This window comes from Pelodiscus sinensis, chromosome 20 (assembly GCF_052426305.1).
Source record: "Pelodiscus sinensis isolate ZL-2025 chromosome 20, ASM5242630v1, whole genome shotgun sequence".
NCBI classification, from domain to species: Eukaryota; Metazoa; Chordata; order Testudines; family Trionychidae; genus Pelodiscus; species Pelodiscus sinensis.
The window spans coordinates 12,635,727-12,663,272 of record NC_143071.1 but is presented as its reverse complement, the minus strand read 5'-3'; the positions used below and the strand labels follow the sequence as shown (position 1 = coordinate 12,663,272).

Below are 27,546 nucleotides of genomic sequence, written 5' to 3'. Positions count from 1 at the left end.
CGCCCGGGGCCCGCCATTGGTCGCCGCTGGCCCCGGCCGGGATATCCCAGGGCGCGCCGGGCGCAGCGCCGCGCGATGGAGGGGCCCTGGGGCTTCTCGGAGGAGCAGTTCCAGGCCGCCTGCCGGCAGCTGGACCAGCCGGCGCCGGCCGAAGCGGAAGGCTGGCAGCTCCTGGTGGAGTCCATGGGCGTCACGATCTACCGGCTGTACCACGAGGTACCCTGCACCGGGGGCTCCTTGTCTGCCTGGGGGGGTCCCTATGCGCCCGGGGGGGGGGGGGGTCTGCACGTCACTGGGGGGATCCTCTGGGTAGGGGGCAGATCTGCACTTGGGGGGGTACCCCCCATGCACCTGGAGGCTTGATGTGTGGGGCCTGTGTCCGGGGGGCAAAAGGACAGCGTCTGTACAGGCGAGCGTGCCCTGTGTGCATGGGGCAGGTGGGCAGGCCCTTGTAGGCATAGGGCAAGGTGGCATGCCCTGTGTAGTGGGGGTTCTCATTACATAAGGGGAAGGACTGGTTCTTTGGGGGAGGGGAGCACTTGCATAATAGGTAATATATTTTTTGTATGTAGGGAACATTCTCAATACACAGTGAATTGCAATCCGAGTGAATACCCAGTTCTCTTATCTCTGCTGGATGCCTTATGTAGATGAGGAAGCCTCTATATAGCAGGTGTGGATCCCCTCTATTTTTTCAGGGAAGGGAAAGAGAACAGGCTCAACCCTTTGTATATGGGTGCATACCTACACCTACAGGAGGTGAAAACTGAATGTTGCCTACACCTAGTAGCTGCCCCCTCCTTCCTATAGATTTATGGGAGGAATGGTTACACCTCTGTAACTGAATGGAAGTCTGATTCATTGCTAGCTGAAGGCAATTTATCACCTAGAAACTTTTATGTGGGGTTGTTCTCTGTATGGACTCTCTCCATGGGAGGCTTGTGTATTTATCTAGATGTACAAAAAGCAGGGAGCTGTTTTGCTGATTAGCTGGAAGGACTGAGCTGCCCCATTGTGCCAGTCACCTTTGTCAGCTGTCTGGGCACTAACACCACTACTAGCTCAATGTCTCCTGGGTCAGGAAAGCAGCTTGCAGGCTAATGCCATTAATTGCTGATGGGGTAAGCTGTTGCAGCTGCAAACACTGCCCCTGTTGCTCTAAGTGTGACTGAATCATGACTGAATCATTTGAAAAATCATGGCAGACAGGGGAGATTCCAGAAGACTGGAAAAGGGCAAATATTGTGCCCATCTATAAAAAGGGGAATAAGAACAACCCAGGAAACTACAGACCGGTCAGTTTAACGTCTGTCCCAGGGAAGATAATGGAGCAGGTAATTAAGGAAATCATATGCAAACACTTGGAAGGTAATAAAGTGATAGGGAATAGCCAGCATGGGTTTGTGAAGAATAAGTCATGCCAAACTAATCTGATAGCTTTCTTTGATAGGATAACGAGCCTTGTGGATAAGGGAGAAGCGGTGGATGTCATATACCTAGACTTTAGTAAGGCATTTGATATGGTCTCGCATGATATTCTTATTGATAAACTAGGCAAATATAACTTAAATAGGGCCACGATAAGGTGGGTGCATAATTGGCTGGATAACCGTAGTCAGAGAGTTGTTGTTAACGGTGCTAAATCCTGCTGGAAAGGGATAACAAGTGGAGTTCCGAAAGGGTCTGTTTTGGGACCCGTACTGTTCAATATCTTCATCAATGATGTAGATATTGGGATAGAGAGTACGCTTATTAAGTTTGCAGATGATACCAAACTGGGTAGGGTTGCAACTTCTTTGGAGGATAGGAACATAATTCAAAATGACCTTAGCAAGTTAGAGAAATGGTCAGAGGTAAACAGGATGAGGTTTAATAAAGAGAAATGCAAAGTGCTCCACTTAGGAAGGAACAATCAGTTCCATACATACAAGATGAGAAGCGACTGTCTAGGAAGGAGCATGGCGGAAAGGGATCTAGGGGTCATAGTGGACCACAAGTTGAATATGAGTCAACAGTGTGATGCTGTTGCAAAAAAAGCAAATATGATTCTAGGTTGTATCAACAGGTGTGTTGTAAGCAAAACTCGTGAAGTCATTCTGCCGCTCTACTCTGCACTAGTTAGGCCTCAGCTGGAGTACTGTGTCCAGTTCTGGGCGCCACATTTCAAGAAAGATGTGGAGAAATTGGAAAGGGTACAGAGAAGAGCGACAAGAATGATTAAAGGTCTAGAGAACATGACCTATGAAGCCAGGCTTCATGAACTGGGCTTGTTTAGTTTGGAAAAAAGAAGATTAAGGGGGGACATGATAGCGGTTTTCAAATATCTAAAAGGGTGTCACAAGGAGGAAGGAGAAAATTTGTTCCTCTTGGTTTCTGAGGACAGGGTAAAGAGTAATGGGCTTAAAGTGCAGCAGGGTAGGTTTAGATTGGACATTAGGAAAAAATTCCTAACTGTCAGGGTGGTCAAATATTGGAATAAATTGCCAAGGGAGGTGGTGGAATCTCCCTCTCTGGAGATATTTAAGAACAGGTTAGATAGACATCTGTCAGGGATGGTGTAGACGGAGCTTGGTCCTGCCTTGAGGGCGGGGGGCTGGACTCGATGACCTCTTGAGGTCCCTTCCAGTCCTATTATTCTATGATTCTATGATTCTATTATTCTATGAATGAGCCTGCAGATCACTGGGGCTATGTCTAGACTGGCATGATTTTCCGGAAATGCTTTTAACGGAAAAGTTTTCCGTTAATAGCATTTTTGGAACAAAGCGTCTAGATTGGCACGGTCGCTTTTCCGCAAAAGCACTTTTTGCGGAAAAGCATCCGTACTACTCTAGACGTGCTTTTCCGGAAAAAAGTCCCGAACGCCATTTTCACGATCAGGGCTTTTTTGCGGAAAACAAATCTCAGCTGTCTACACTGGCCCTTTTGCGCAAAAGTTTTGCACAAAAGGACTTTTGCCCGAGCAGGAGCACCATAGTATTTCCGCAAGGACACTGACAATCTTACATGAGATCGTCTGTGCTTTTGCGGAAATTCAAGCGGCCAGTGTAGACAGCTGGCAAGTTTTTCCGGGAAAGTGGCAGATTTTTCCGGAAAAACTGGCCAGTCTAGACACAGCCTGAGAGTGCTTCAGGTTTAGTCGTACTTGGTAGATTGGAAACTCCTGATGGTGGCTCTGCTTGATGAAATAGGGCTTTGAGCCTGATGGAGGCAGTTTACTAATTTCAGTAGGAAATGACTTCTGTCTATTCCCTCCCCCCCCCCCACCCTTCAGTACAAATTTATCTAAGTGGAGCAGTGATCGCCGACCTTCTTAACCACAAGATCACTTTTTCAATCTAAGTGCAATGTAAGATCTCCCTCAAACCCAAATACCTGTGTCCCACTTCCTTCCTGCTCCTTCGGAGGTCCCACCCCTGCTCCGCCCCTTCTCTGAGGCCTCACCCTGCTCAGTCCATCCCCCTTCCTCACTCACTTTCACCAGGCTGGGGTTGGGGTGCAGGCTCTGGTCTTGGGCCAAGGAGTTTGGAGCATGGGAGGGGCTCCAGGCTTAGCCCAGGGTGAGGGTTTGGGGTCCAGGAGGAGTTTCGGGGTGCAAGCTCTGGGAAGAAGTTTGGGTGTAGGAGGAAGTTCAGGGCTGGGCCGGGTTCAGGAAGCAGGCTCTGTCTGGGCACCATTTAACTGAGATGGCTTCTGGGTGGTGGAGCAGTGGGGTTAAGGCAGACTTATTCCTGCCCTGGCCCTGCACCACTCCTGAAAGCAGCTGGCAAGTACAACAGTGGCACCATGGGCTGCCCCTCATCTGCAAGCACTGAGCCCGCATTCCTACTGGCCACGATTCCCTGTTACTAGTCAATGGGAGCTGCAGGAGTGGTGTCTGCAGGCAAGGACAGCATGTGGAAACCCCCTGCTCTGCCTTCCTCAGGGGCTGCAGGGGCGTGCCAGCCACTTCCAGGAGCAGCAGTTACCACAGGGATAATGACTCCAACCACTTAGAACTTGCTACTCAAAGAATGAAATTTAAGCGTAAGAGAGAAATGAAAGTTATGAAATGCACAGACTAGTTTACTATTAATGTCAGGAGAGTCTTTATTTTACACGGTAAATAATCCCATTTCCTGGCTTATTAAAACATTTAGGTATAAATAGCTCTTTGCTTTTGTATTCTTATTTTCTCTTCTAATCACACGCTCAACAGGTCAGTGCTACTGTTGCATTGGAATTAAGAGGTGTGTGTGTATGTAGCTTGACAGAGTCTACTGTTAGTACAAAATTGTCTTCAGCAATTTATTTATTAAAGTCAGTGGAAACCGTTTTGTTTCCTGCTGTCTATGCAATCTGAATATTGCAATATTTTGGTAGTGCACAACAATGGAAAAGAAAAATGAAGCTGGCTAGCCTTTCTTCAAATCTCAATAAAATGGGGGAAAAAATAAGTGACATAATCAAAAGTAAATGACACTTTAAAAGTTAAATTCACTTTAATAATCTGTAATATCAGTAATTCAGGTAAATAGCCTTTAAATATGATTTTTTTCTATCATCAGTAGCTTCTTAATTACAGTTTATCTCATTCAGCATACTCTGAGCTATTGAAAATGCTGAATTAATCAAATTGTTTGTCACTGTCCAGCTAGATGAATTCTCAAAACAAATTATCTGGTGCTATGAAAGGGAGACTTAGCTAAGATAAATTAGAAAATATATTTACATTAGCAGTTACATTTACTTATCATCAGGCTTCAGTCAGACCAGGTTTGATTAGATCCAAATGTCTTGCTAGGAGTAGGTCAGCTGAACTGAATTAGAAGGATTAGAAAAACAGACAGAAGTTGTCACAACAGTAACACCGAGAATGATCATGGTCTACCTATATACCAATATATGTTTGTACTTCTGCAGTAACACTGCTGGCAGTAAAGGCCTCTTCCCCATTCTTCCTATTTCCTGGCTCCTAATTTGCCATAGTTATTAAATTGGACTTAAACCCCCCATTAGTCTAAGGAATTGACAGCCTGCTGATTTTCTCAAGCTGGGTGCATTTGTGTTTTCAGCAGGCCGCCTTCCTAAATTGGCTGTACTGACTGCTGAGGACAGGCATTCATTTTCTTTACAAAGAGAATTCATCAGCATTTTTTCAATCCCCACTTCAAAACTGGATTAAAAGCCTTTTAGGGGATCACTTTAGTCCCTGCTCACAGGCATTTATTCATTTGGGAAATAAAGATGTTCTACAACAGATGGCACTAGATTGTAACTCCCAGGGCGCAGCTGCAAGGGTGGAATTTTGGTAGGGTGGAGTGTGGGGGGCGCTGCTGTGTGCTTTGGAATGTGGCTTGCTTTTCATCCCATTCCTCCTCGGATGTTAAGGAAGTGAGGGGAAAGTACTTGCATTCTGTGCATGCCTCTCACCTGGCTGGTGAGCACCCATATTGTGAAGGGGGAGTAGAGGACTTCTGAAATAGTTCATGTGCCTCTTGCTTCTGTCAGGTTTTCAGCAGGGGGAGCTGCTCATGTTCTGTCCCCTGCTGTAGGCTATGATTGATCAATCTTTTGACCTCTCAGCAAGATGGATGCATGGCCAGATCCCATTATAGAATCTCGCTGATTTCAATGCAGCATGGCAGAGCTTCCAGAATCTGCCTGTTGAATCTCATTACATGATCAGATTTTAAGAAATGCATCAGTTCCTTAGTTTACCACCAACCTATGAATTGAGGAGCATATTTGCTCCACAGGGACACTGCTTGTGCCCCCAAATTAATTTGATTTGGCAGCATGGCTGATGAAAGATAGCTTAGGGTTAGATGAACAAAATATTACAGGGTCAAATATTGTGTCCTCAGCTTTGGAGCGTCCTGCTCCACTATACGTAAATATACATGTTTCACCCTAGATAATCTAGGGTATCTCGAAGGAATAGTTAGATCGAAACATGGAAGTCTTTCTGTTCTTTCTTTTTTTTTTTTTTTTTAAAGCAGCAAAAAAGACAAATTAAGGAATTAAACATGGTTTCAGGAAACCCCATCTTTTGACTCTGGGGCTACATCTAGACTGCAAGCCTCTTTCGAAAGAAGCTTTTTCAAAAGATACTTTTGAAAAAGCCTCTTTCAAAAAAAGAGCATCTAAGCTACAACCAGTACTTTCGAAAAAGCAAGCCGCTTTTTTGAAAGTCTGGACGCTCTCTTTTGAAAAAGCACAGTTTACATTCAATAGCGCCTTTTTTTGAAAAAGTAATTTCGAAAAAGGCGTTTTTCCTCATAAAATGACGTTTACCGTGATTGAAAAACCTGCCACGTTCTTTCGATTTACTTTCGAAAGAACACGGCTGCAGTCGAGGCACAGGGGAAGCTTTTTTGAAAAAGGCTACTTTTTTCGAAAAAACTTTGTAGTCTAGACACACCCTGGTAGTTTAGGTGCCCTGCTTTTTGGGATGTTTTTTCCTAAACATCTGAGGCGTAGCTGTGTTAGTCTGTAACTTTAAAAATGAGTAGTCCTATGGCACCTTAGAGATTAACAAATATAGTATCATGAGCTTTCGTGGGCAAAACCTGCTTCTTCCTAAAAGGAAAACCTAAAGGAGAAAGCAAACAAATAGGTCATCCAGGTCCCTGTGAAAGGGGAAGGGTGGCTGGGGAAAGTCTGATTCATCCTCATTACAAGAACTAGAATTGTCACTTCCAGGTAATTTGTTTTTCTTCTGTCGCTGTGTGGTAATGTATCCCCCTATTTATAGTATGGGAAGGGTAAGCTCTGGTACTGAAATGAAAGCATGTCAGTGGTGTAGAGTGCACACAGTAAATAGCTAATGAGGTTTGTCAGGTATTTGAAAGAGGTATAAATATAGATATAATTAATAAGCAGTGGTTTTGGTAGAATCTCATAGTAGGGTAGAAGTGGTACTGTATGGTAGCTACCAGTAAACTTATTCATAAAATATTAGCTGATTTTTGAGGAGAAATCTTGCATTTTTCTCTCAACTTGTTTTTCAACATCTCCCTACTCCTGAGAACTTCTTTCTGCCCTCTCCTCCTTACGTTTTCCCTTCCCTCCTCACCTATAACTGCCAGGTCAATGGCCCATCGGGGACGTTAGCTGGAGAATCCTACACGGAGCTATGAGCAGGGGTGTGTACTTGGCACGGTTCACTCCCATTCCCGACACTTGCCCCTTCTGTGGTGAGAGGGAGACCCTGTGCACGTCTACCTCTAGTACTCCAGGCTACAGCCCCTCTTTTGGCTCCTCCAGAACTTCTTGTTGAGGTTCTGGCTGCACTTCTACCCTCACCTACTCATCTATGCACACCCCATCCATGGCCCAACAAAGTCGCGGGACATCCTGCTCAACCTCCTCCTGGCTATCGCCAAGATGGTAATTTATAAGCCTAGGGAGCAGAGGTTGGCTGAAGGAGGGGCCTGCGACTGTGGGGTCTATTTCCATTCCTGCATCCCTCACGCATCCGGGCAGAGTTCCATTGGGCGGTGTCTGCTGGCTCTCTCTTGATCTTTGAGGGGCAGTGGGCGCTGTCCAGGGTTCTCTGCTTGGTGTCCCCATCCGGTTCCCTTGTTTTAGCCCTTTGACCCTCACAACCATCCCTGTTTTATCTTTATTTGTCCCAAGTAATTACTTGGTTTTCTGGGCTTAGTGGACACTACCCTTAGGCTGTGGGGAGGTCATTTAGATGTGGACGGGCTAACTCCCGCCCATCTCCCAGACTCCAATAGGTGCAAACCCTCCCCCCCCCAAAAAACCTGCCAGGGGAAGGAAAGAGAAGGGCCCTCATGTTTGTTTTAAGAATTTTGACTTTTTTTTAATGTTTTTAGAAAAAAATGCTATTTTTCATGTTGTTTTATATTGCTTCTCAATATGAAAATATTCCACTTCTAATTACCATGAAAATCCATACTAGTGCAGTAGTGCAAGATTCTGCAGTATCTCAGCCTACTTTGAGAACTGTTGGTGGCTAATACACTACCCCACAAGGAGTTAAGTCGTTAAGTCACTAAAAATGGCCGTTTTCAAACTAATTCAGTAGAACTCCTGCTGACTATTGTTCAACTTGATGTGCACTGGTGCACTATTTTTAAGTCCTGACTCAACAGGGCTGTACCCTGTACTATCCTGTGAAGCTTACTTAATGTCTTTTTTTTTTTTCCCCAATGGAACCTGGATGAGCTAGTTCTGCCATACAATCTATTTTCACACTGGCATGTGCTAGTGCAGAAACATCTAGACCGTTGGGCCTTCAGAGTATGTCTACACTGCACAGCTATTTGATATGTCTACACTGCACAGCTATTTTGGAATACCAGAGGTACACAAGTTGCCTGTTATTTCGAAATATTTTTTGAAAGAACAGGCGCAGTATATCGCCATCCAGTAAACCTCATTGCACAGGGGATAAGGGATGGTTCAAAATAGCACATTATTTCAAAATTTGGTGCTGTGTAGACGTATCAAATTTCAAAAGAAGCTATTTCGAAATAGATGTGAAATAAGATAATACAATTTATGCTAAGCAAATTGTATTATTTCTTATTTCGAGTTTAGAGTTCTGTGTAGACGCACCCTTATTGACTTACCTCCAGAGAAATCCTATGAGAATTACAAAATATGTTGAAGGAAGCTCTTAAATATCATAAATGGGCTCGTTGGTCTATCTTTGAGCAGAGCCCCTACTTTGATTTTAAGTGTGTGATTGTGGGCCGCCACGCAGCCCCTTTCTGCCAGTCCCCCTTCGGGGGGTCGTTTAAGCATCGGTCTCTATCGTCTCTGCTCCAGACCGGTAGTGATGCCGTCGCTCTCTCCTCCGCTCATGTTGCCGCCGTGCCCCACTGTCTACTGTGGTGCTGGACATGAGGCGGGGGAAGAGGGGGCCTGGGCCCGCCCTCGCTCACGGGCCCCAGCCCAGGGCCCTAAGGACTCGGATTGACTGGGATCCGAACCGGCTGGTGGGGCGTTCCACCGCAACTCACCAGCCCGCCAACCACACCGGGTTCCGCCCTGGGCTACTTCCCTCCCCCTCGGAAGCCCCCAAGCTTGGAGCTCACCTTCCCTCTTGCCGACAGTGTTGCTGGAGGGGGTAGCATCCGTTTCCGGCCACAAACGGACTCTTCCTCCCTAGCTCAGGGCCTCTTCCCCTTGGTCTGGGTGGCAGCGTTTTAAAATGCCGCGCCCTTTCTCTTCCTCCTATCCCAGGCGGGGCCGTATCGGCTGATCGCCGCGACTCCGCCCCCGTCGTTTCCTGATGTCCCAGGTCTGAGATGCCGTGCAGCCCCTGCCTTCCCCCAGGGCGGGGCCTCCCCCCTCGCTTTCTCCGTCCGCCCCGGGCCATCTCGGATGTCGCCTACCCTGACATCAGTCTGGGGCGACGGCCGAGCAGCGTGGGAGCAAGCCGCACACGGGCGCACTTCTCCGCCATGGCAGCCGAACAGCGCCTGTCCAGCCGCGGGGAATGTGTGGGGCGGGGGCGCCTTGTCACACTGATCTAGAGCAGTTTGATTTATCCTATTCCCCATCTGCAAAACAAGGAACTTTAATTATCCCCATATTGTTGGGCTGTTTGAGGATTAATTCATGTGTGAGAGACCTGTTCGGTGAAATTCTACAGCCTATATCAGGCATGTCCAAAGTCCGGCCCGCGGGCCAATTGCGGCCCGTGTTCCGGTTTAATACGGCCCCACAGGTAATTTGGCAATATCTATCTTTTATGACCCCCAATGAATCCATATGTATTGAGATGAATACATTGTAAAATCTCAGTTAATGTCAGTTGGTCTAAATCAGTTATAAATATATTTGGACACAACATGTATACTTGGTGTTATGTTCCTGTTCATATTTTTTGAACTTAAAAGTTGACAGACAGCCTTTATTACCAATAATATGTAATGTACTTTACAATGTTCCTGACACATATTTCAGCTTCCTGGATTTTTTTTTCATCTGGCCTTCAGATATGAAAGGCAGAGTGATTTAACACCTATTTAGATTTGTCATCCATGTGACGAAATGAAAAGTATGCCGTTTGCAATAAACTTTGCATAAAATAGTTAATTTGCATTTAATTTTAATGGTTCAAAGAATGTCAGGCAAAATGGTTGGCCCTCACGCATGTTCACTTTATCAAATCTGGCCCTCTTTGAAAAAAGTTTGGACACCCCTGGCCTATATCCTGCAGAAGCTCAGGCTACATCTGTGGTGGGCAGCCTGCAAGCTTTATGTGGCCCATCGGGCTTCTATGTGTGTCCCTTGAGACCATTTGTTTACTGTTGCCCACACGCAGGGTTGCCGGATTCTGCTGGTTTCTGTCCATGTAGCTTTTTCCTATTGGTATTTATTGCTATAGTGAGACGCAGGTAAAGTCAGGGCACATAAAGCGAGGTGTGTATGTTGTTTGTGAGAGCCACGTGGGCCCTCTAAATCCAATTAAAGCGCTGGTATGGTTCAGTCAGCTCACCCTGCAAGTTCTATACAAGTGCAGTTGGCAAAACTACCCTATCCCGGGAGACCGTCTTGGTTATGCCAATCTTGTGGTCCAATGAGATGGAGGGCCACTCATGAAGCCCACTCGCTAGCCTAGGTTGCCCAACACCGAACGACCTTCCAATATTAAACAGCCTAAGGTGTGAATAAGGGGTCTGTTAGGGAGCGAGGACAAGGATTCTCCATGTTCATTCAGAAATGGATGAACTCTGAGAGGGTATGTGTCCTTAAGGGTACGTCTACACAGCACACTTATATTGAAATAAGCTGTTTCGGAATTTTTTTTCCAAAATGGCTTATTTCAAAATAGCACATCTACGCTATAGGGAAGCCTCAGAATTAGTCCGAGGCAGGGTTCCCTAACGTGGACATGCTACCTCGAATTATTCCCCAGTGCCTCCTGGGGCTCTAATTACCGTACTTTGAATGGCCCTGGGGAGGAGCTATTTTGAAATAGCAGCAGTGGAGCATCCACACTATAGCTATTCCAAAATAGCTATTTTGGAATAAATGTTATTTCTTGTGGAATGAGGTTTACAGATTTCAAAATAAGCCATCTGTTATTTCAAAATTATTTCAAAGTAATAGAATTGCTGTGTAGACGCTCGCATTGTTATTTCAGAATAATGGCTGTTATTCTGAAATAATGCTGTGTAGACGTGCCCCAAGAGAATTGGAGGGTACACACCAGCAAAACATAGGTGATTATCACACTGATTATATTTTGCTCCTGTGAATTCTTTCCTTGTAGGATTGTGATGAGCGTCTAAAACTTATGGAAAGGATAATGGAGAATGGCATAACGAGAGGGGGGGGGGGACGGGGAGGACTGGCTTGGCAGGCTTTAAATCTGTGCTGGGTTAAGACTGGGCCAAATTTGGCTGTTCTGGAGAAGAGACAAGCACAGCCGCAATTATCCAACTGTTACTTCTCTGACTTTCCTGGGAGATGTGATAAGAGTTTGGGTGAAGAGTTAGATTGTACCCAAAGGTCATGTTGTGTGAAAGGGTAATAAAAATGCCAAGTTTAGTCTGTCTGTCCAATGAACCATCTCCAAATGTTTAGCTGGAGAGTGATTGTTTCACAGCATGTCTCTTGCACACACATCTACTGTGGCAGAGTGATCCTCCATTTCCCTTGCAAAGTTTGTTGTAACAGTTACAAACTTTAGTAAGTACTTTGAGGAAATTCAATAATCAAGGGTATTTACCAAAGTATGGTAGTATAGAGTTGTGCGATTGTTTGCTTGCTGGCAGTTGTGGAAAAGTAAAAAATTATAATGAAGTTGAATACAATTTTTTTTAGAGCATCAAAATTCCAGTTTTGTTCTGTGCTAAATGAAATGTTTTGGTTGGATTTTTATTTTTTTTAAAGCGAAGGGAATCGGTGAATGGAGGCAGTGGAGTTGTCCACTCTTAATAGCTGAATGGTTGGAACTCTCGCTTGCTCTAGGTTTGAATATCATTACCTCCTCCCAGATGAAGGCTGCTGTGACTATTGGGCCTAAATATTTGCCCTTATTGTAGGTCAAATGTAGACATAAAATGTGCGGGTTCATAACATGTCACAGTAACCTACAAAATTACCTTGAAAACTAATTATGGAAAATGAGACAAGGTTTTTGTTCCCCAATAATAAATGTTATGAGAAGTGAACCAGACACGCACACATCTGTGTCGTCCTTTTGCTTTTCACTTTTTGCTATTGCAGTACATCAGAGGAAGAGTGACAAGACAAATTGTACTCCCGTGACAATTTGAACCAATTGGTCTCTCCACTTTCTGCCCTTTCACAGCATTTTGAAACTTCATACAGCATCTTAACCAGTGACACTAGCCCTTTGGGAAGTCCAGATTGTCCTCTTGCATAGTGAAGGCACTTGAAGACTAAGTCTTAAAGGAACCTTTAAGACTAATCTTCTCTGGTAAGCAAGCCTTTTCTCAGTTTAAGCTAGTAATGCAACTGGGACACGGCTACTCAGTGCTGCTCGAATGTTATTTGGCAGAGTGGCCACTCTCAGGCTCCTTCAGGCTGGATCATTGAGACCAATTCTTGTCAGGGGGCTGGTTTTTGTAACTGATATTTTTTTCCATGGACAGGTAGTTAGTCTGACTCCGCCATAGATCTATGACTTCTTATATGATGCACAGGAGTGGAGCCTTGCAAATCCACAGATAGCCGCTTTGTATCTGCAGGTAGCCACATCGGTGGATGTCAGAGCGGATATCCGCAGCCTATTTTTGTAGATGCAGAGACAAATCTTGCATCCATGCAGGGCTCTACAGAGCAGACTGTGCTGTGTATCCGGTTCCCTCATCTAGGCCTGCTGACAGGGGAGGGCGAAGGAGGGATATTAAAGGATCTTGGCAATGCTCAGAGCCCTGGGCCCTTTAAATCACTGCTGGAGTATCCCATGGTGCACTGCTGGCAGCATGGAGGTGTGGAGGGAGGAGGGTATGTGAGAATGCTGAGGTTGGTGTGGTGCTGGGGGAAGCAAGGGGGTGCCGTGGTCTGGGCAGTGCTGAGGACTGGCTGCTCCCAGCCTCACCCTTTCCACCTGAGGCTCTGCCCCTTTTGGGAGCATGGAGCCATTCTCCTCCCCTCCCCCAACTATCACTTTGTCCAGGGGCCTACCACAGCTGTAAGCTCCCCTGCCCTCTTCCACCCCCCAGAGGGCTCGCTAGGAGTTTAAGATGGCCCAAATGGGTGAGTGGCTCCCTGATGAACTAACACTCAGCTCAGTATGGCGTTATGAGCAGCACAAAATAGCTGTGTCCCCATTGTATTGTTAGCTCAAGCAACACTGTCGAGGTTCGATCCACCTCCCAAATGGGCCATGTAGCTGCTGTTGAAAGCACCACCAAATTCATGTTAGAGAGAAAGTGTGTGGATGGGAATTAGGTTGGGGCAGCTCTTGGGAGGTACCGCAAGATAATGCTATAGTGGAGACAAGCTCTGAGAGGTGGATGCTGCCATTGAAAGTTTCAATGAGAAGGAAGCACTGTGTGGCTTTTGTTTTCCCAAGCAGATAAACAGTAGGAGATACAGGGTTCAGAGAGGGAAACTTTGCTGCTGTCCTTTTAACTTGCGCTACTACGTAGTAGCTAGAGTCATGGATGTTGACACCAGGATTATAGTTTTAAGCAGGCTCCTTTTGTTTCTTGTCAAGAGACACCAAGATACTGGAAAGGATCCAGCAAAAGAATAATAAAAATGACTCTTTTCCTGCTACAGAATAGCAATGCGTTATTCTATGAGAGACAAAGGGAGAGCAATTAATGTTCCCTAGTGCATTAATGGGATTAGGGAAATGTGATTACAAAAATAGTGCAAGGCAGGATAATGTAAATGCAGATAAACAGTTTACATGGAAGAAAATCTTCCACCCCCCCTCCCCCATTGCATTTGACCTCTCAAAACTGTAAATTTGAATGTCTGTCCAACGAAGTAGTGCAGATGCTTGTTATGGTGAAAGTTTTAGGGTCAGTTCTGCAGTGAATCTGAGTTGACATGCCTATAACTTTGATCCCCAGCTTGTTTGAAGTCTGTGAGGTTTTTCTAATGTTGTCAAAGGCCTTTTGAGTCACACCTTGGATGAGGAGTTGTCAGCAGGCTTTCAGCATTTCATCATTGCAAAGGCATATTGGCAAGTCAAGATCTTTCATTGCGTACTCTGGGCCCAATGAAGGAAAGAGCAATTACAGGGCATCTACTTGCTTTTGGCAATTTGTCAAACTTCACATGATAGTGGAGTCTAGTAGTAGACATACAGTAGTTATTTGGAGGGCATTCACTTTCGGGATTTAGGCTAGGCTGTGTAACTTACACTGAAATAGCTGCAAATGCTTAAAGTAGACATTCTACTGGTGCAATGTACTCCAGTGGCTTACTAGGATAAATTAGAGTAGTACAAGTCTCATCTGGGACAGCTTCCATTGGGAGTTTGCACTCGCTTATTACAAAATTAAAAAGAGATTAGGTGTGGAAGGAAGAGAGACCGAACAACCCAGTGTGCACAGAGCCTTAGAGAGGCGTTTGCATTAAAGTAGTGGTTGCGATTATCTCTTTCTGCCAAAAGATATTTCATGGTCATGCCCTACCACCATTCTCCATAATATTATTTAATCTGATCAGGTTGAAATACATTATGAAGACCTTAGAGTAGACCTTGTCAGTTATTTCAAATTCTTCAATACAGAGACTGTATCCTTGGAAAGGCCATGACCACAAAATTAAATATCACCAGCTTCCTAACTTGCTGCTTTTTAGTTTTAAAATCTATTTCTAAAGCTGAAGCCATAAGATAAACTGTATGTTCAGTGCATCATTCATCTTGCCTATATGGAAAGGACTCTCTTGAATGTTGGCTTGATGAGGTATGCCATTTTGCCAAAATTAGCTTGAGACCGTTTTGTAAAAATGGAAATATTAATGCCTTATTACTAACATGGTACAAGTCATGCTGTATCTCTTTAAAAACAAATTCCTTCTCTTAAATAGAGTGCTTGTCAAAGACTGAGTTGTCAAGAAGTGTTATTCACGGAATAGGATACATTCGGGGTAACACAAGTAAGCTGACCCAAAATGGGCACTGATTCACTTTGTCCAAGTCTGTTAAAGTCAAGGATATTACGTGGGCTGTAAGGCACTTTAGGATTGGAACTGGGGGGCTGGATTGTGTTCTCAGTTACACTCTTCAGGAAAGAGGCAATTCTGGGGAGGAGGGTAGTTGAAATAGCATAGCCATACAATTTGTTGTCTTGAACCCAGTCTACAGTAGGGGGTTATCATATATATAGTAGCCCAATGTCTGTGACTCGGTAATGCTGAAATACTGGCTGTTGCCTCTGGGCGGCGCTGTTGCCTGAGTCACATCCTTCGCCTCCCACCCTGGCGCTCAGCTGACTTCTGTGCCACTCAGCCGGGCCTCCATGGGGAAGCAAGTGGCTGTTTGGGCTCCGCGGGGGAAGGGGAGACACCCGAAAAATCCCATCTTATGAAGGGCTATTGGCTAGTTTCAAAATAACAAGCGGAGCATCCACACTACCAAACCCTTTGTTTTGAAAGAACAGGCTGGTTATTTCAAAATAAGAACTCCTGCTTTCCACGAGGAAGAACACTAATTTCAAAATATTTATTTCAAAGTAGCAGTAGTGTGGATGCTCAGCTGCTGCTATTTTGAAATAACTACTCAGAGTAATTCAGACCAATTACTACTTAGTGCTTCCTGGGGCGCTAAGTCGAGGTAGCACATCCACATTAATGGAGCCTGCCTCGGACTAGTTTTAAGGTTTCCCTGTAGTGTGGCTGCACTATTTAGAAATTATTATTTCGGGAGTTGTTGTTTCAAAATAACTTATTTTGAAATAATTTCCTAGTGTAAACATGCACTTGGTGTGTTGAAGCCTTCTCACTACACAGCCACCACTGGAATTAGAACAAGTTGGCATTGAACCACAACAGTTCTTTTCACACAGACCATTGAATAGCCATGGTCTGTATGGAATATTTCCCCCTCTTTGAGATTGCTCGGTCTTACTCAATTACAATTGACACTTAAAATATTCACGTTGTTTTAATTAGTACTGACCTGGTAGTAACAATAGGGTAAACTCTGCTCCATATGTTCAGATGGCATTTCCATATATTATGTGAAACTTTAAAAGCATTAACACATGAAATCGGGTGCTGGGGGAATTGAGGGCTGGGATTCATGATGTTTGCAGAAGGAAAACCACTAATATTCAAGATGCTCAGTGTATATGTTACACTCCACACTGTACACTTACAGGTATAGCCTGTGATTCAAAATTTGGAATAATATTCCCACTGTTGGTAGCCTTTTACAGAAGTAGTGATTACTATGGGTCATTCATTACCTAGTCATGTTGCACAACAAAACCTCTTATTTCTAGGTCAGATTGTGGTACCTTGATTCTGTTCCATTCAAGCACTTGGGAGCAGGATCAGTCCTATCTTTTGTAGTGTCTTTTACCCCACGTGATGCCACTGAGTTTCTGAGAACTCCTTGTAGAGTACTAGTTGATGTGAATAAGGGAATTGTGAAGTGGTTCTGTGAGGGAATCTGACTTGGTATTTCCATATACAAACTTAAACCAAGGCCATATTGTATTTGGGATTGTTTTTAAAGGGATTTGCTTTCACAGATGACGTAGGTTTGCAATAACTGCCCCACCTTGCTTCCTTCAGCTGCTCTTCATGCCGTGGAATGTTTCCCTTTTTGTCTGTTCTGTTTCCACAGCAATCAGGACTTTACGAGTATAAAATCTTTGGTGGCCTTACTGAGTGTCCCCCAGAGTTGTGTGCAGATGTCTATATGGATTTAGAGTACAGAAAACAATGGGATCAGTATGTTAAAGGTTAGTAAATAATCAAATTGCTTTTTAAAAGTTTAAGCCTCATCCAACTTTTTAGGAAGCCTCCCTGAGAAGGAAAAAAAAAAATTCTCTCTCTCCTCTTAGGGTCATATTTCCCAAAGGACTTGAAGTCACATTTTCAGGAATTCAGCATTTATAATTGAGGTCAAGTTATAAAAAGCACTCCTCACTCAGTATGCCCCCAGTTGTATACCAATAAGTGTATATGACAGCTGAATTCTTGTCTAGTCATCGCCAAACTTGAAAAATCAAGAGAGCACCTCACAGCATCAGTCCTTGCCACTTTGAAGTACTTATGAGCCCTGTGGTCTCTGAATCCCCGTGCCTTGTGCTTCAAGTGTCTCTGAAGGCTGGGGGAGGGGACATGCAGAAGAGGCGCTGCCCAGATCGCTGCTTGAGGTCCTTCCCCTTTTGGGAGCATGGAGCCACCCCACACACATTTCCTAGGGGCTTGTGCAGTCTGTTATCTCCCCTGTACATGGCCCTTATTTCCACAGGATCCAAGTACCTCTCTGTTTTAAGTGTGTTTATCCTCATGGCACACAGGCAGGTGGAAGTAGTTTTAGCTCCATTTTACAGATGGGCAAAACTCAGGCACAGTGAGGCTAAGTGACATGCCTAAGATGACAGAAAAAGTCTAGGGTGGATTAGATAGTTGAACCCAGGTCTCCTAAGTGGCAGGCTGGCACCTGAACCATTGCTCTGCACTGTCTATGGGGAAATGTCTCCCTTTGAAGTGCTCTTTGCCTGGTGACGCAGTAGGCACAAAGCCTGAGACACGGTGCTGGGGCTCACGCTCTCATCACACTCTGTGTTCCTGCTTGGAGGCTGGGTCGGCACAAGCTTTGAACTATAATTTTATTCTATACTCTTCTTAAATATTAGGTGACCGTATTGCTGTCACGTGCTCAGAATAGCTGTCCTCCTGGTGGCAGTTTTGCAGGTGAGGTCAGGCTTAGCTCTCATAGGCCCCACATTTATTTGTCTGTTTTGGGAGAGCCTTGCTACCTTTTTGGGTGCTTTACAAAAATAGTGACTGTCCAATTGGAAAACCTAAAACACCTATCAATGGCCTCCCCAGAAGTAATAGTTCACCTGGCCTCATTCAGAATGTTAACGTGTCAGTTATCAACCATGTTCCCATGCCATCCACACACCTGTTTCCACAAACACCTGGAGGAGGAAGGTAGGAAGGATGGGTTGAATTTGCAATGCGTCTGGATGGCCAACAGCTGGAGTCCAGAGGGGCAAGGACTCTATTTAGGAAAGTACTCAAGAACATGCGTATCCCACTGAAGTCATAGTAATTAAGCATATTCATGTGTATTTTCCTGAATAGGGACCTGGAAGAGCATGTTCCAAAGCCAAGGAAAATCTTGCCAGATACCCTCCTTGCTTTTAAACTCTGGGAGCTCTAGCCAGTGAATGGTTGTGCTGACAGCACCTTGATCAGTATTGTTGCGAGAGCTACTTAACCTACCAAAAATAAGTTGATTGAAATTGTCCTGTAGCTTTACTAGTGAAATAGGTGTAAGCTAACACAAAGTGGCTACAGTAAAACTCCGATGGTCCGGCATCTGATGGTTCGGTACTCCTGATGGTCTGGCACCATTAGGAACCCAGAAGTGCTCCGGGCAGCTGGACCATTGGAGCTGCTCTGCCCTCAGCTTCTCTGATTCAGCTGCTGCTAAAACTGACCAGCGGCTGAATCGGGGAAGCCGGGGGCAGAGCAGCTGGGGGGCTGCCGGGTAGGTCCTGTAGCGCTGCCCCCGATCAGCCGCTGCTGAAACTGACCAGCGGCTGACTCCAGGAAGCTCCAAGAGCTGCTCTTCCCCGGGCTTCCTGGAATAAGCCCCTGATCAGTTGGGGATGCCTGGGGCAGAGCAGCTGGGGGGGCTGCCGGGGACGCCTGGGGCAGAGCCGGACTATCGGAAGGGGGGGGGCTAGGAGTCTGGGGTGGCATCCCCCCAACCCCAGACTCCTTATAGCTCCCCCTTCTGATAGTCCGGCAAATCTGATAATCTGGCACCCCCTGGGTCCTAAAGGTGCCGAATTATCGGAAGTTTACTGTATTTAACTGTAAAAGACATTCATGTTTTCTGCTAGCACAAACAGCTCAAAAGAAGCTTGAAGTGAAACCTTAATTCATGCACAGTATCGTAAACGAAGACAAAACAATTGGCCATTCTAATTTTCCATTTAAATGACTTTATCAGAGTGTAGTTTGAAAAACACTTAGCTATGGCAATTACAAACTAGTGTCTGAAGCCAACATATGGAGATCATGTTGTAATGCCTTTTTTTATTCAAAGAGAATAGAAAGGAAGCAGTTGGGAAGTTCCACCCTTTAAATTCTAAAATGTAGATAATGTTGCAAGGTTGGCCTTTGCACCCTCATTGACTAAAATATCTGGCTCCCCGAACGATGTCCAGAACTTGTGTATGTTTTGAAATAATGATTTGATACAAGTTTGAGATTTGCAGCCTCAAAGGTATTTCATATGCCAAGGCTGGACGAGTTGGCCTTCTGCCGACAGGTAATTAACTGTCATATTTTTTATAATATTCTGGGTAGATAGCAGAAAACTGGAAACATTAAATATGCCCTTTGTTTTAAGGGGTGCTAATGGTGATATCAGGAGTGCTTTAAATGTCAACGTTATTAACAATTTACTGTTTCCCAAAGTACGTCAGAAAGTCAGCACCATATTACGAAGAGTAACGCAACTTGCTCAGAGTGATCGCTCTTTTTTTGGATAAGCCTATAAAAACACATGGCAGGGTTGAAAATGGTTTTGCTTCTCTGGAAAGTGGGCTGAGCATTCCAAAGACAGGATACCCAGAGCATGTATTGCTCCATTAAGTCTGATCTGCAGCCTCCCCCAACAGTGACCTCCATTTCAGCATCAAGGCTTTGGACTATAAGCTGTAGATTTGCCCTTGCCTATAAAGGAGCACACACTTCAATAGTGCTAGGTAGTAATTTCCATGTTTGTGGCACGTGTATACACAGATCAGCCATTCTCTACTACAGCACTTTATGAAAATTTTGCTGTGAAATGAGATCCATTTCCAACAAAGCTGAACTACCCACTGTTTCTATTCTGTATTCTAAACAAAACTGAACAGTACAATGGATGAAGTACGTTTTGGAATGTAGCCTTTTTTTTTTTAAAAAAAAAAGGGAATGCTGCATTTTAGCAAGTGTGTAATTTTCAGCAATAATAATGTATCAGGCTCTTCAGAATGGATTACTGAAGTTGTGGCATTGGACAGAACAACCAAACCTCTGCTTGGTCAGCTTTTGGCAGCCTATTCTCTAGACTGGACAGGCTAAACTGGAGCACGGGTGTTACAATACATGACTTTCATGAGTACTATTGTGCGATGCTTAACTTTTAAAAAAGAAACACAGCAAGCTTTAAAACAATCTCTCCAGCTATTTGAATGTCTAGACATATGTCAATTTGAGATTGACATGCCAATCTTTTGAAAAAGAGGGAGACAGCTGGCATTCAGCCTCACTGGTTAGCATTTTAGTGTCATTTTACCAAAGAAAAATTAAACTAAAGCAACAGTTCAGAAGCAACACATTAATACTCCAGTGACCTCTGGTGGAAAGTGTGAGAATGTATGATTTTTTTTTTTTTTTTTTTTTTTTTTGGTCACTGCATTGAAGGGACAGCAGCGTACTGTGTGCACATCTTCAGTGTTAGTGAAATTGCACCTGGACCACAGAATGGAAATGTAGTTTGTGTGAATAATACCTGGTACATACATATTCACTGGCTGTAATGGCAGTTCTTTTTTTTAGATGCACCATTTCCCCACCCATTTTCAATTTCTTTCCTTCCCTGCCCTCTGTGGCACCATTCTTTGTTCATGTGTAAACGGGCCCAAGAAGCTGTGTATTAGCATGACATTTCAGATTTGTAATATCTGTCTGTATTGTTCAAACAGTACATTGGGTTAAGAGTGGGCGTTCCCTTGGAGATAGCTGAATGGTTCCAGCATGACAAAATTATAGTGGCAGCTTCTTTTGATATGAAAACACAAGTGGCTGAACTGTATTGGTGCTTATTCACTGGTACTGCCTAACTTACCCTTTTTGTCATTCGTTGGCAACGCCTCCCCCAGTCCCCCCCCCCCAGTTTTGCTCATCATTCACTTTAATTGGGAGTCTTTTCATACTTGCCACACATTCTAATTCCATGTTAGTGGAATGGATCTCAAGAATATCAAGTGGCTGCCTGTTTTGTTTCAAAAGTACATTCAACAACAGAACTCTTCTGACTTCTAGATACAGGATGAGCATTAAAAAGGACGTGTGCCTCTGCACAGCTTTACTCAACAGGCAGGACAGGCTTGGAATGAGTTTACGTTCTGGGAGGGAGTTTGGCTCGGGACAGGTCCATGTTTCCTAGGAGATCGGCCCTGTGTCAATCAATCCGCAGGAGATCGATTTTAACTGGTCTAGTAAAGACCCTCTAAATCAACTCCTGACCATCTACACCGGTACTTCACCTGAATGAGAAGTATAAGGGAAGTTGATGGGAGTTGGACACCCCACAAAAATGCAACATAATGTACATCGTCTATTCACGTAGCTGGAGTTGCTTGCCTTAGGTCGACATTACCTGTAGTGTAGACCTGCCTTCAGCCTCCCCACAGACTGTTCTCCTCTTGCATCGATGCACTTAATAAGCAATGGAGATGTGATTCTGCTTGCAATTTCTGGTTCAGTTAATTTACTTAATTCCTGATTGGAACTGTCTACCGTAGAAACACCTTTTTCTCTTGACCTGGCTCTACTTGACTTAGCAGATCCCAGTATAGCTGTGCTGAGATACAACCAGACGTTTAAATTCTTGCATGGCTAGTTTAAGCAGTTTTTAGCTGTTACATATGTGTAAATGTTACAGCTGGAACTAACTCTGATGGCCAATGCACTTTTTGTTTCTCTTTACCAATTGTAGAGCTGTGCGAGAAGACTTGCAATGGGAAGAGAATAATCTACTGGGAAGTGAAGTACCCTTTCCCTTTGTCGAACAGAGATGTATCCTTTCAAAGCTCTTTTGTCCTGGGGGCTATGCAGCTTATTCAAGTGTTCGGATGCAGGCAGCTGTTAGAGTTCTTCTTGTCTGTTACTGCAAGGGCTGAAGTGCAGAAAAGCCAAACCTGAAAAGAGAACTAAGGATTTAAAAGTTTGATGGGTCACTATGTGACTCACTCACCTGGGTACCACGTGGATTTCAGCAAAATATAGGTTTTTGAGTGTGTCTGCAGTATCAGACCTATAACCAGGCCTGCTGATGGAGGTGGGAATTGCCCTGGTGATTCAAAGGGGGCTGGGGCTCCCAGCTGTCGCTGCTGCAGCTGCGGCAGTGGCTGGAGCCCTGAGTCCTTTAAATCGCCACCTAAGCACCATACCGCAAGCTTTGGGCAGTGCTGAGGGCCGACTTCCCTGGCTCCACTCCTGCCACTTGAGGCCCTATTTATTCCTGGAGTACGGAGTCCCCCGCTCCCCCCCCCCATACCCAGGCGCCCCTTGAGTCTGTTGGCTAACCCACTGCTAATAAAGCAAATACTAACGTCCATGTAATAGACTGAGATGAAACCTACCTTGCAGCAGGTAAGGGATGGCCTTTCTGCTGCACTCAGTGACTGTCAGGGCGGGTGCCAGATGTTTTGGAAGGAGTGAAGAGAACAGGGCAATTTATTGAGCAATCCACTCCATGTCCTCCAATCCCAGTATCTAGCAGTTAAGTTTAGGGACACGCACAACATGGAGTGGCATCCCTGACTATCTTAATTAATGGACCTCTCCTCCAGGAACTTATCTTCTTCTCTGAATTGAGTTATTCATCCTCTTTCGGGTATCTTTCTTAGCTTGAAATGCAGTATGTATACATTCGGGAACAGCGCAATATAGATGTTGATGGGCGGAAGATCTGGGTTGCGCTGGCTAAAAGCGTGTCCCTTCCGGAGTGCCCAGTAAATCCTGGGATTATCAGAGTAGAGGGTTACGAGCAAAGTCTGGTGATTGAGAGTGATGGCAAGACTGGATCCAAAGGTAAGAAACCGCACTTACTATAGCAAAGTGGAGCAAGCTTTCAAATATTATTCTGCATTTGTTCAGAACATGAAATGTAAAATCTCAGATGCCATCAAAGCAGGAGAGGCCAAGGAGTGGAGGATACTTGCAAAGGGTACAATAGAGATGTCTGCCGAGAGTTCTCTAATCGCTGGAAATCCGTTCTGAAAGAAGCATGCCTGGGAACGTTCCATGGGCTTCATGTGTTTGGAGCAGTGGATCTCAAGGTGTGGTCCGTGACAGCTTTGCAGGTGGGCAATGGGCTCAGGGCTCACCCCCAGCTGGTGCCCAAGCTCTGTGCCCCTCTCCTTGCAAGGTTGGCACGCCAGCGCTGGCTTCCTGCTGCAGCGGGGGGGTGTCCAGCTTGTGGGGGAAGGAAGTGGCTCTGCATACTGCTGCTCCTTCCCCTTCTCCCCCACCCCGCCAAGTGAGGGAACAGCAGCACAGGAAACCACTCTCCTGGAGACTTTTTCTGCTGCTCCTGTTGGCTGGAATCACAGCCAGTGGGGGCAGCAGGGATGGTGCCTGGGAGCGGCGGGGTGCACGGAGCCAGGTAAGCGCCTGCCATCCCCCTCATGCCCAGATCCTGTACCCCCATTGGTCTCTCAGCCTCTCCTGCTGAGACTCGGCATCCAACCTCCTCGCCGGAGCCCCCCTCTCCCTCCTGCACACTTCTGCACCCATTTTGTGATCATGGGTGGTTGGCTGGTGGTCCGCAGAATAAGGATGTTAAATTGTGTTTAATCAGCTAATTGAGTTGTGGATGGAATTTCCATCAATTAGTTGATAAGGGGGGAGCTGTGGAGCCACAGCGCCAAGAGCTAACCCCGCTGCTGCTCTGCCTTTTAAATGTAGTAAGAGCCAGGTGGCTCTTATTACATTTAAGAGGCAGAGATGCAGTGTCTGGGACCAGGACCAGGTGCAAGCCAGGACAGTGGAGTACTGGCTCATGCCTGGACCCCTGATGCGCCTCTGCCTGCCCTCTCCTCCGCCCGTGGAGATGGTGCTGGGCGGAACTGGCTTTTAACCTGTCTCCCCCCAGCACCGGCGTCTGCTCTGCCCTGCCCCCTGTATGCCTCAAATAGAGGCAGCAAGGTGGGGGGGGGGAGGAGAAGCGATTAGTTGAGTAGTGACTTGAGTACCCGATAAGCCTAGGCTTGTCAGGTAGTCGACTATTCAACTAATTGCTTACATCCCAACTGTAGAAAGGTCTGCATTGAGCAGAGTAGGCCATGGGCCAAAAAGCTTGAGAACCACTGTATGAGTGACAGTGATGTTGCCTCATTGGACTTGCACAATTTAAGAATGGACCATCAGATATTTCCCTCCTCTAAGTGGAGAAGAGATGTCATTCATTTAATCTCATTGGATATTGGGGTGTGGGTTTTTGTTAGTTAGTTAGTTAATCCTTCCTGGCATGATTTTGATCATTGACCTGATTTTGAAGTTTCTATAAATAGAATGAAGAATGTTTTGGGACAAAGTTTCTCTTTAAGGAAAAAATGGTAACAATGTGTGTCTAACATTACTATATACGGCTACATCCATCATTCCATAGTCGGGTAAAAACTGTGGGTGTAATCAATATAGCTTCAGTCAAGCAAGTAAACTGCTAATTATTACTTTTCTAACAAACTGTTCCCTTCTCTCTCCCTTTTAAGTTTACATGTATTACTTCGATAATCCTGGTGGCATGATTCCGTCTTGGCTCGTTAACTGGGCAGCCAAGGTAAGCAGGAAGCAGGGGGGCAACATATTTTTGTAGTGTCTAACTTGTTCCTGAGAATCCACACCCTAGATCCAAATCTGGCATCCGTAAATCTGACCAGATCAGCCCGTCGTCAAACGAAGTGTCCCCTTTTGGCCACTCTGTCGTCCAGGCCTCCATTCAGGTGGCTTTCTCCTCTTGTCTACTTTCACAAGTCCTTTCCCTGTATCTCAAGAAAGCTCACTCTTAATACGAACACTCAGGTTCATCCAGGAGGGACAACAGTTTTGCTGGGCCCCTGGACAATGTTCCCGCTAAGGTGCGCGCCTGCTCATCCGTGCATACGCAATTCTTCCCCCGCCCGTCTCCTCAGGAGAGCTGCTCAGGAGCACTCGTGCTGCAGGCTGCTCTGACGGGTGGGTCTGGCTGAGATGGTGTGATGAAGGAGCCGCTCGGGTGGGGGGCCGGGACCTGCCGCGGCCGCATGGTGGAGGAGAGGAGGCCTGCTCTGGTAGCTGGGGCTGCCACGTGTCAGGGGGGAGCCAGGGTCTGCTCTGGCAGCTGGGGCCAGGAATGGGATCTACCGTGTGGAAGGGGAGAGCAGGGGTCTACTCCAGTGGCTGGGAATTTGTCTGTTTTAATAAATTGGGTGCCAAACCCAAACCAGCGCACATGACCTCAATATTGGTGCACAAGCCAAAACTCACTCTGCTCATGGTTGGAAAATTTTAGAGGGAACACTGCCCTGGGACAAGGTTGGGGGAGGGGGCAGGGGCCTGGCTCTGCATTCCCAAAGGAGCATGGCAGGTGGCAGCCAGTTTTCAGCACCACCCGGTATGCCTCCTCCCTCCAGTCCTCATTGCTGCCTGCAGCATGTGGCACAGCGCCCCAGTGGAATTTTGAAGAGTCTGGGGCTCCTTCCACTGCCACAGGAGCAGTTGTGGCAGCTGGGAGCCCCGAGCCCGTTAGAGTCTCTAGGTCCCAAGAAAATTGCCCCCTTGACCCGCCCTGTCGGTTGGCCTGATTCATAAGAGTTGCTTTTGCTCCACCGTGGACAGACAAACTCACTTTGCACTGTATGAGCAGGCAGCTGTAGTAATGGTTGCAAACACCTGAAATACAACGTGACGTAGAAACAAGTACAGAATGTCCTGCATTGTAGTGAATTTAATCTTTTTGTTAGAAGAACTGTCTTCTGTTACACTAAAAATATTTCAAAGGTAAAATGGTGTCTCTTTCTTTTCTGCAGTTTCTTTTGCTGGCATCATTAAAAAATAACCACTGTACACTTTCTTTTTTTAAACAGAGTGGAGTACCTGCTTTCTTGAAAGATATGCAGAGGGCTTGCCTTAATTATTGCAAGAAAACCTAAGTTGCTGCTTCGAGCCTGTCACTGAATTGTCCATTGATTTGGGTGTCCCACATTGGATGCTTCCAAGCCGGACTATTGTGAAACACTGGATGAAATCTACCTCCTGAGATACACTACTCATGAGTTAGGTTCTGTTGGCATATGCCTTTGAAATTGTTGAGCCTTTATATTTTTTTCATTTGCCATCTGTTGTGCTCTTCAGCTAGATAGCTGGCCATTCTTCCTTCAACTGCTGATGCAATTACTACCTGCTTTTCAAACGGTTTCCTTCCTTTTTATCTTATTCACTCCCCCCTCATTTTCTATATGCTTTCTACTGACAGTCACTTGAGGGGAACCCCGGCTCCTATTTAACTCTCAACAGAGGGTAGGTCCTGTTACTCCTTGTTGGAGATGAATACTTCTAAAATGGCAGCTTTTTAAAGTATGTTTCTGATTTGTGTGGTAAATTAGGTCTCTGTACACATTAGATAACCAGTTCTGGCATATGCAGCCTAGTTAATGTGGTCCTTCTGCCAAAACTAGCTGCCTTTTTGAAGGTGCTCTCAAATCTAATGCACTGGGTACTTTTCAGTATGTTTCTTCATCTCCTTACTTGCTAAATTTTATTGCTGAGAGCTGACATTCGTGGATCAGAAATGCATATCTTGCTTTCTGGCCATGCAAGTGGACAAGATTTTCTATATGTGTTGATAGATACCCTGTAGTCTACTAGTACAATGTTCCATTTGCTGTGATCAAATATTTCATTTGCATTTGGTTAAATCCCAGTAGTGGTATCTTTGCACCTATCACATCTCCTAGTTGGTACCTACCCATGCTTTTGAGAAGAAGATAGAAGAGACGTGCAATAAGTAAAGTTGCGATGAAATACGACAATGAGTCAGTTCCTTGTTCTGCTCAAATGAAAACCAATTACACACTAAAAGCCTATCAAGCACTTACCTGAAAGAGTTCTGTGAGAAACATATCTCCCATATCAACTTTAACTTGAAATCCCTTTAGGACTGTCCCAATATCAGAAGTTGTCAGGGAATCTCCTAAATGTTATGCCGGTGATTAACGTTAAGGTTTTGCTTCCTCATTCTTGATCCTGACATAGAGATCTTTAGCAGTCTTGGGGGTAGCTCATGGTTCCAAGGGTTACACAAGGCGAGAAGGCCAAGAACCAAACTTTCCAGCTACTGCTATAACTTAAAAGATCCTAGAAAAAGAGGGAAAATATCACATGCAGCAGCACCTCTGTGTGGGTGGAATATTGAAGGAAAACCATTTTCACAAAGGTGGTGATCTCAGGGACATAACACATGTGGTTAATCTGGCCATATGCACGACCTTCAGGAGAAAGGCAAATCTTCTCAGTGACTAACAAGACCTACAGTCATGTCTGTATATAGAAGTAATGGCACAAGTTATTTGCCTTTATACTATACTTCACATGCTCTGAATGGTAGTTGATTGATAAATTAAAAACAAAACGTTGAAGTTA

General features: G+C 45.2%; 1 protein-coding gene across 1 annotated transcript; it reads left to right on the top strand.

The window, feature by feature from the left end:
• Positions 1-27,546, top strand: PCTP (phosphatidylcholine transfer protein). The gene is made up of 6 exons (XM_075903831.2): positions 1-216; positions 16,748-16,865; positions 21,860-21,939; positions 22,785-22,956; positions 24,639-24,706; positions 25,992-27,546. The coding sequence occupies exons 1-6, from the start codon at positions 76-78 to the stop codon at positions 26,055-26,057; spliced, it is 645 nt and encodes a 214-aa protein (XP_075759946.1). The 5' UTR covers positions 1-75; the 3' UTR covers positions 26,058-27,546.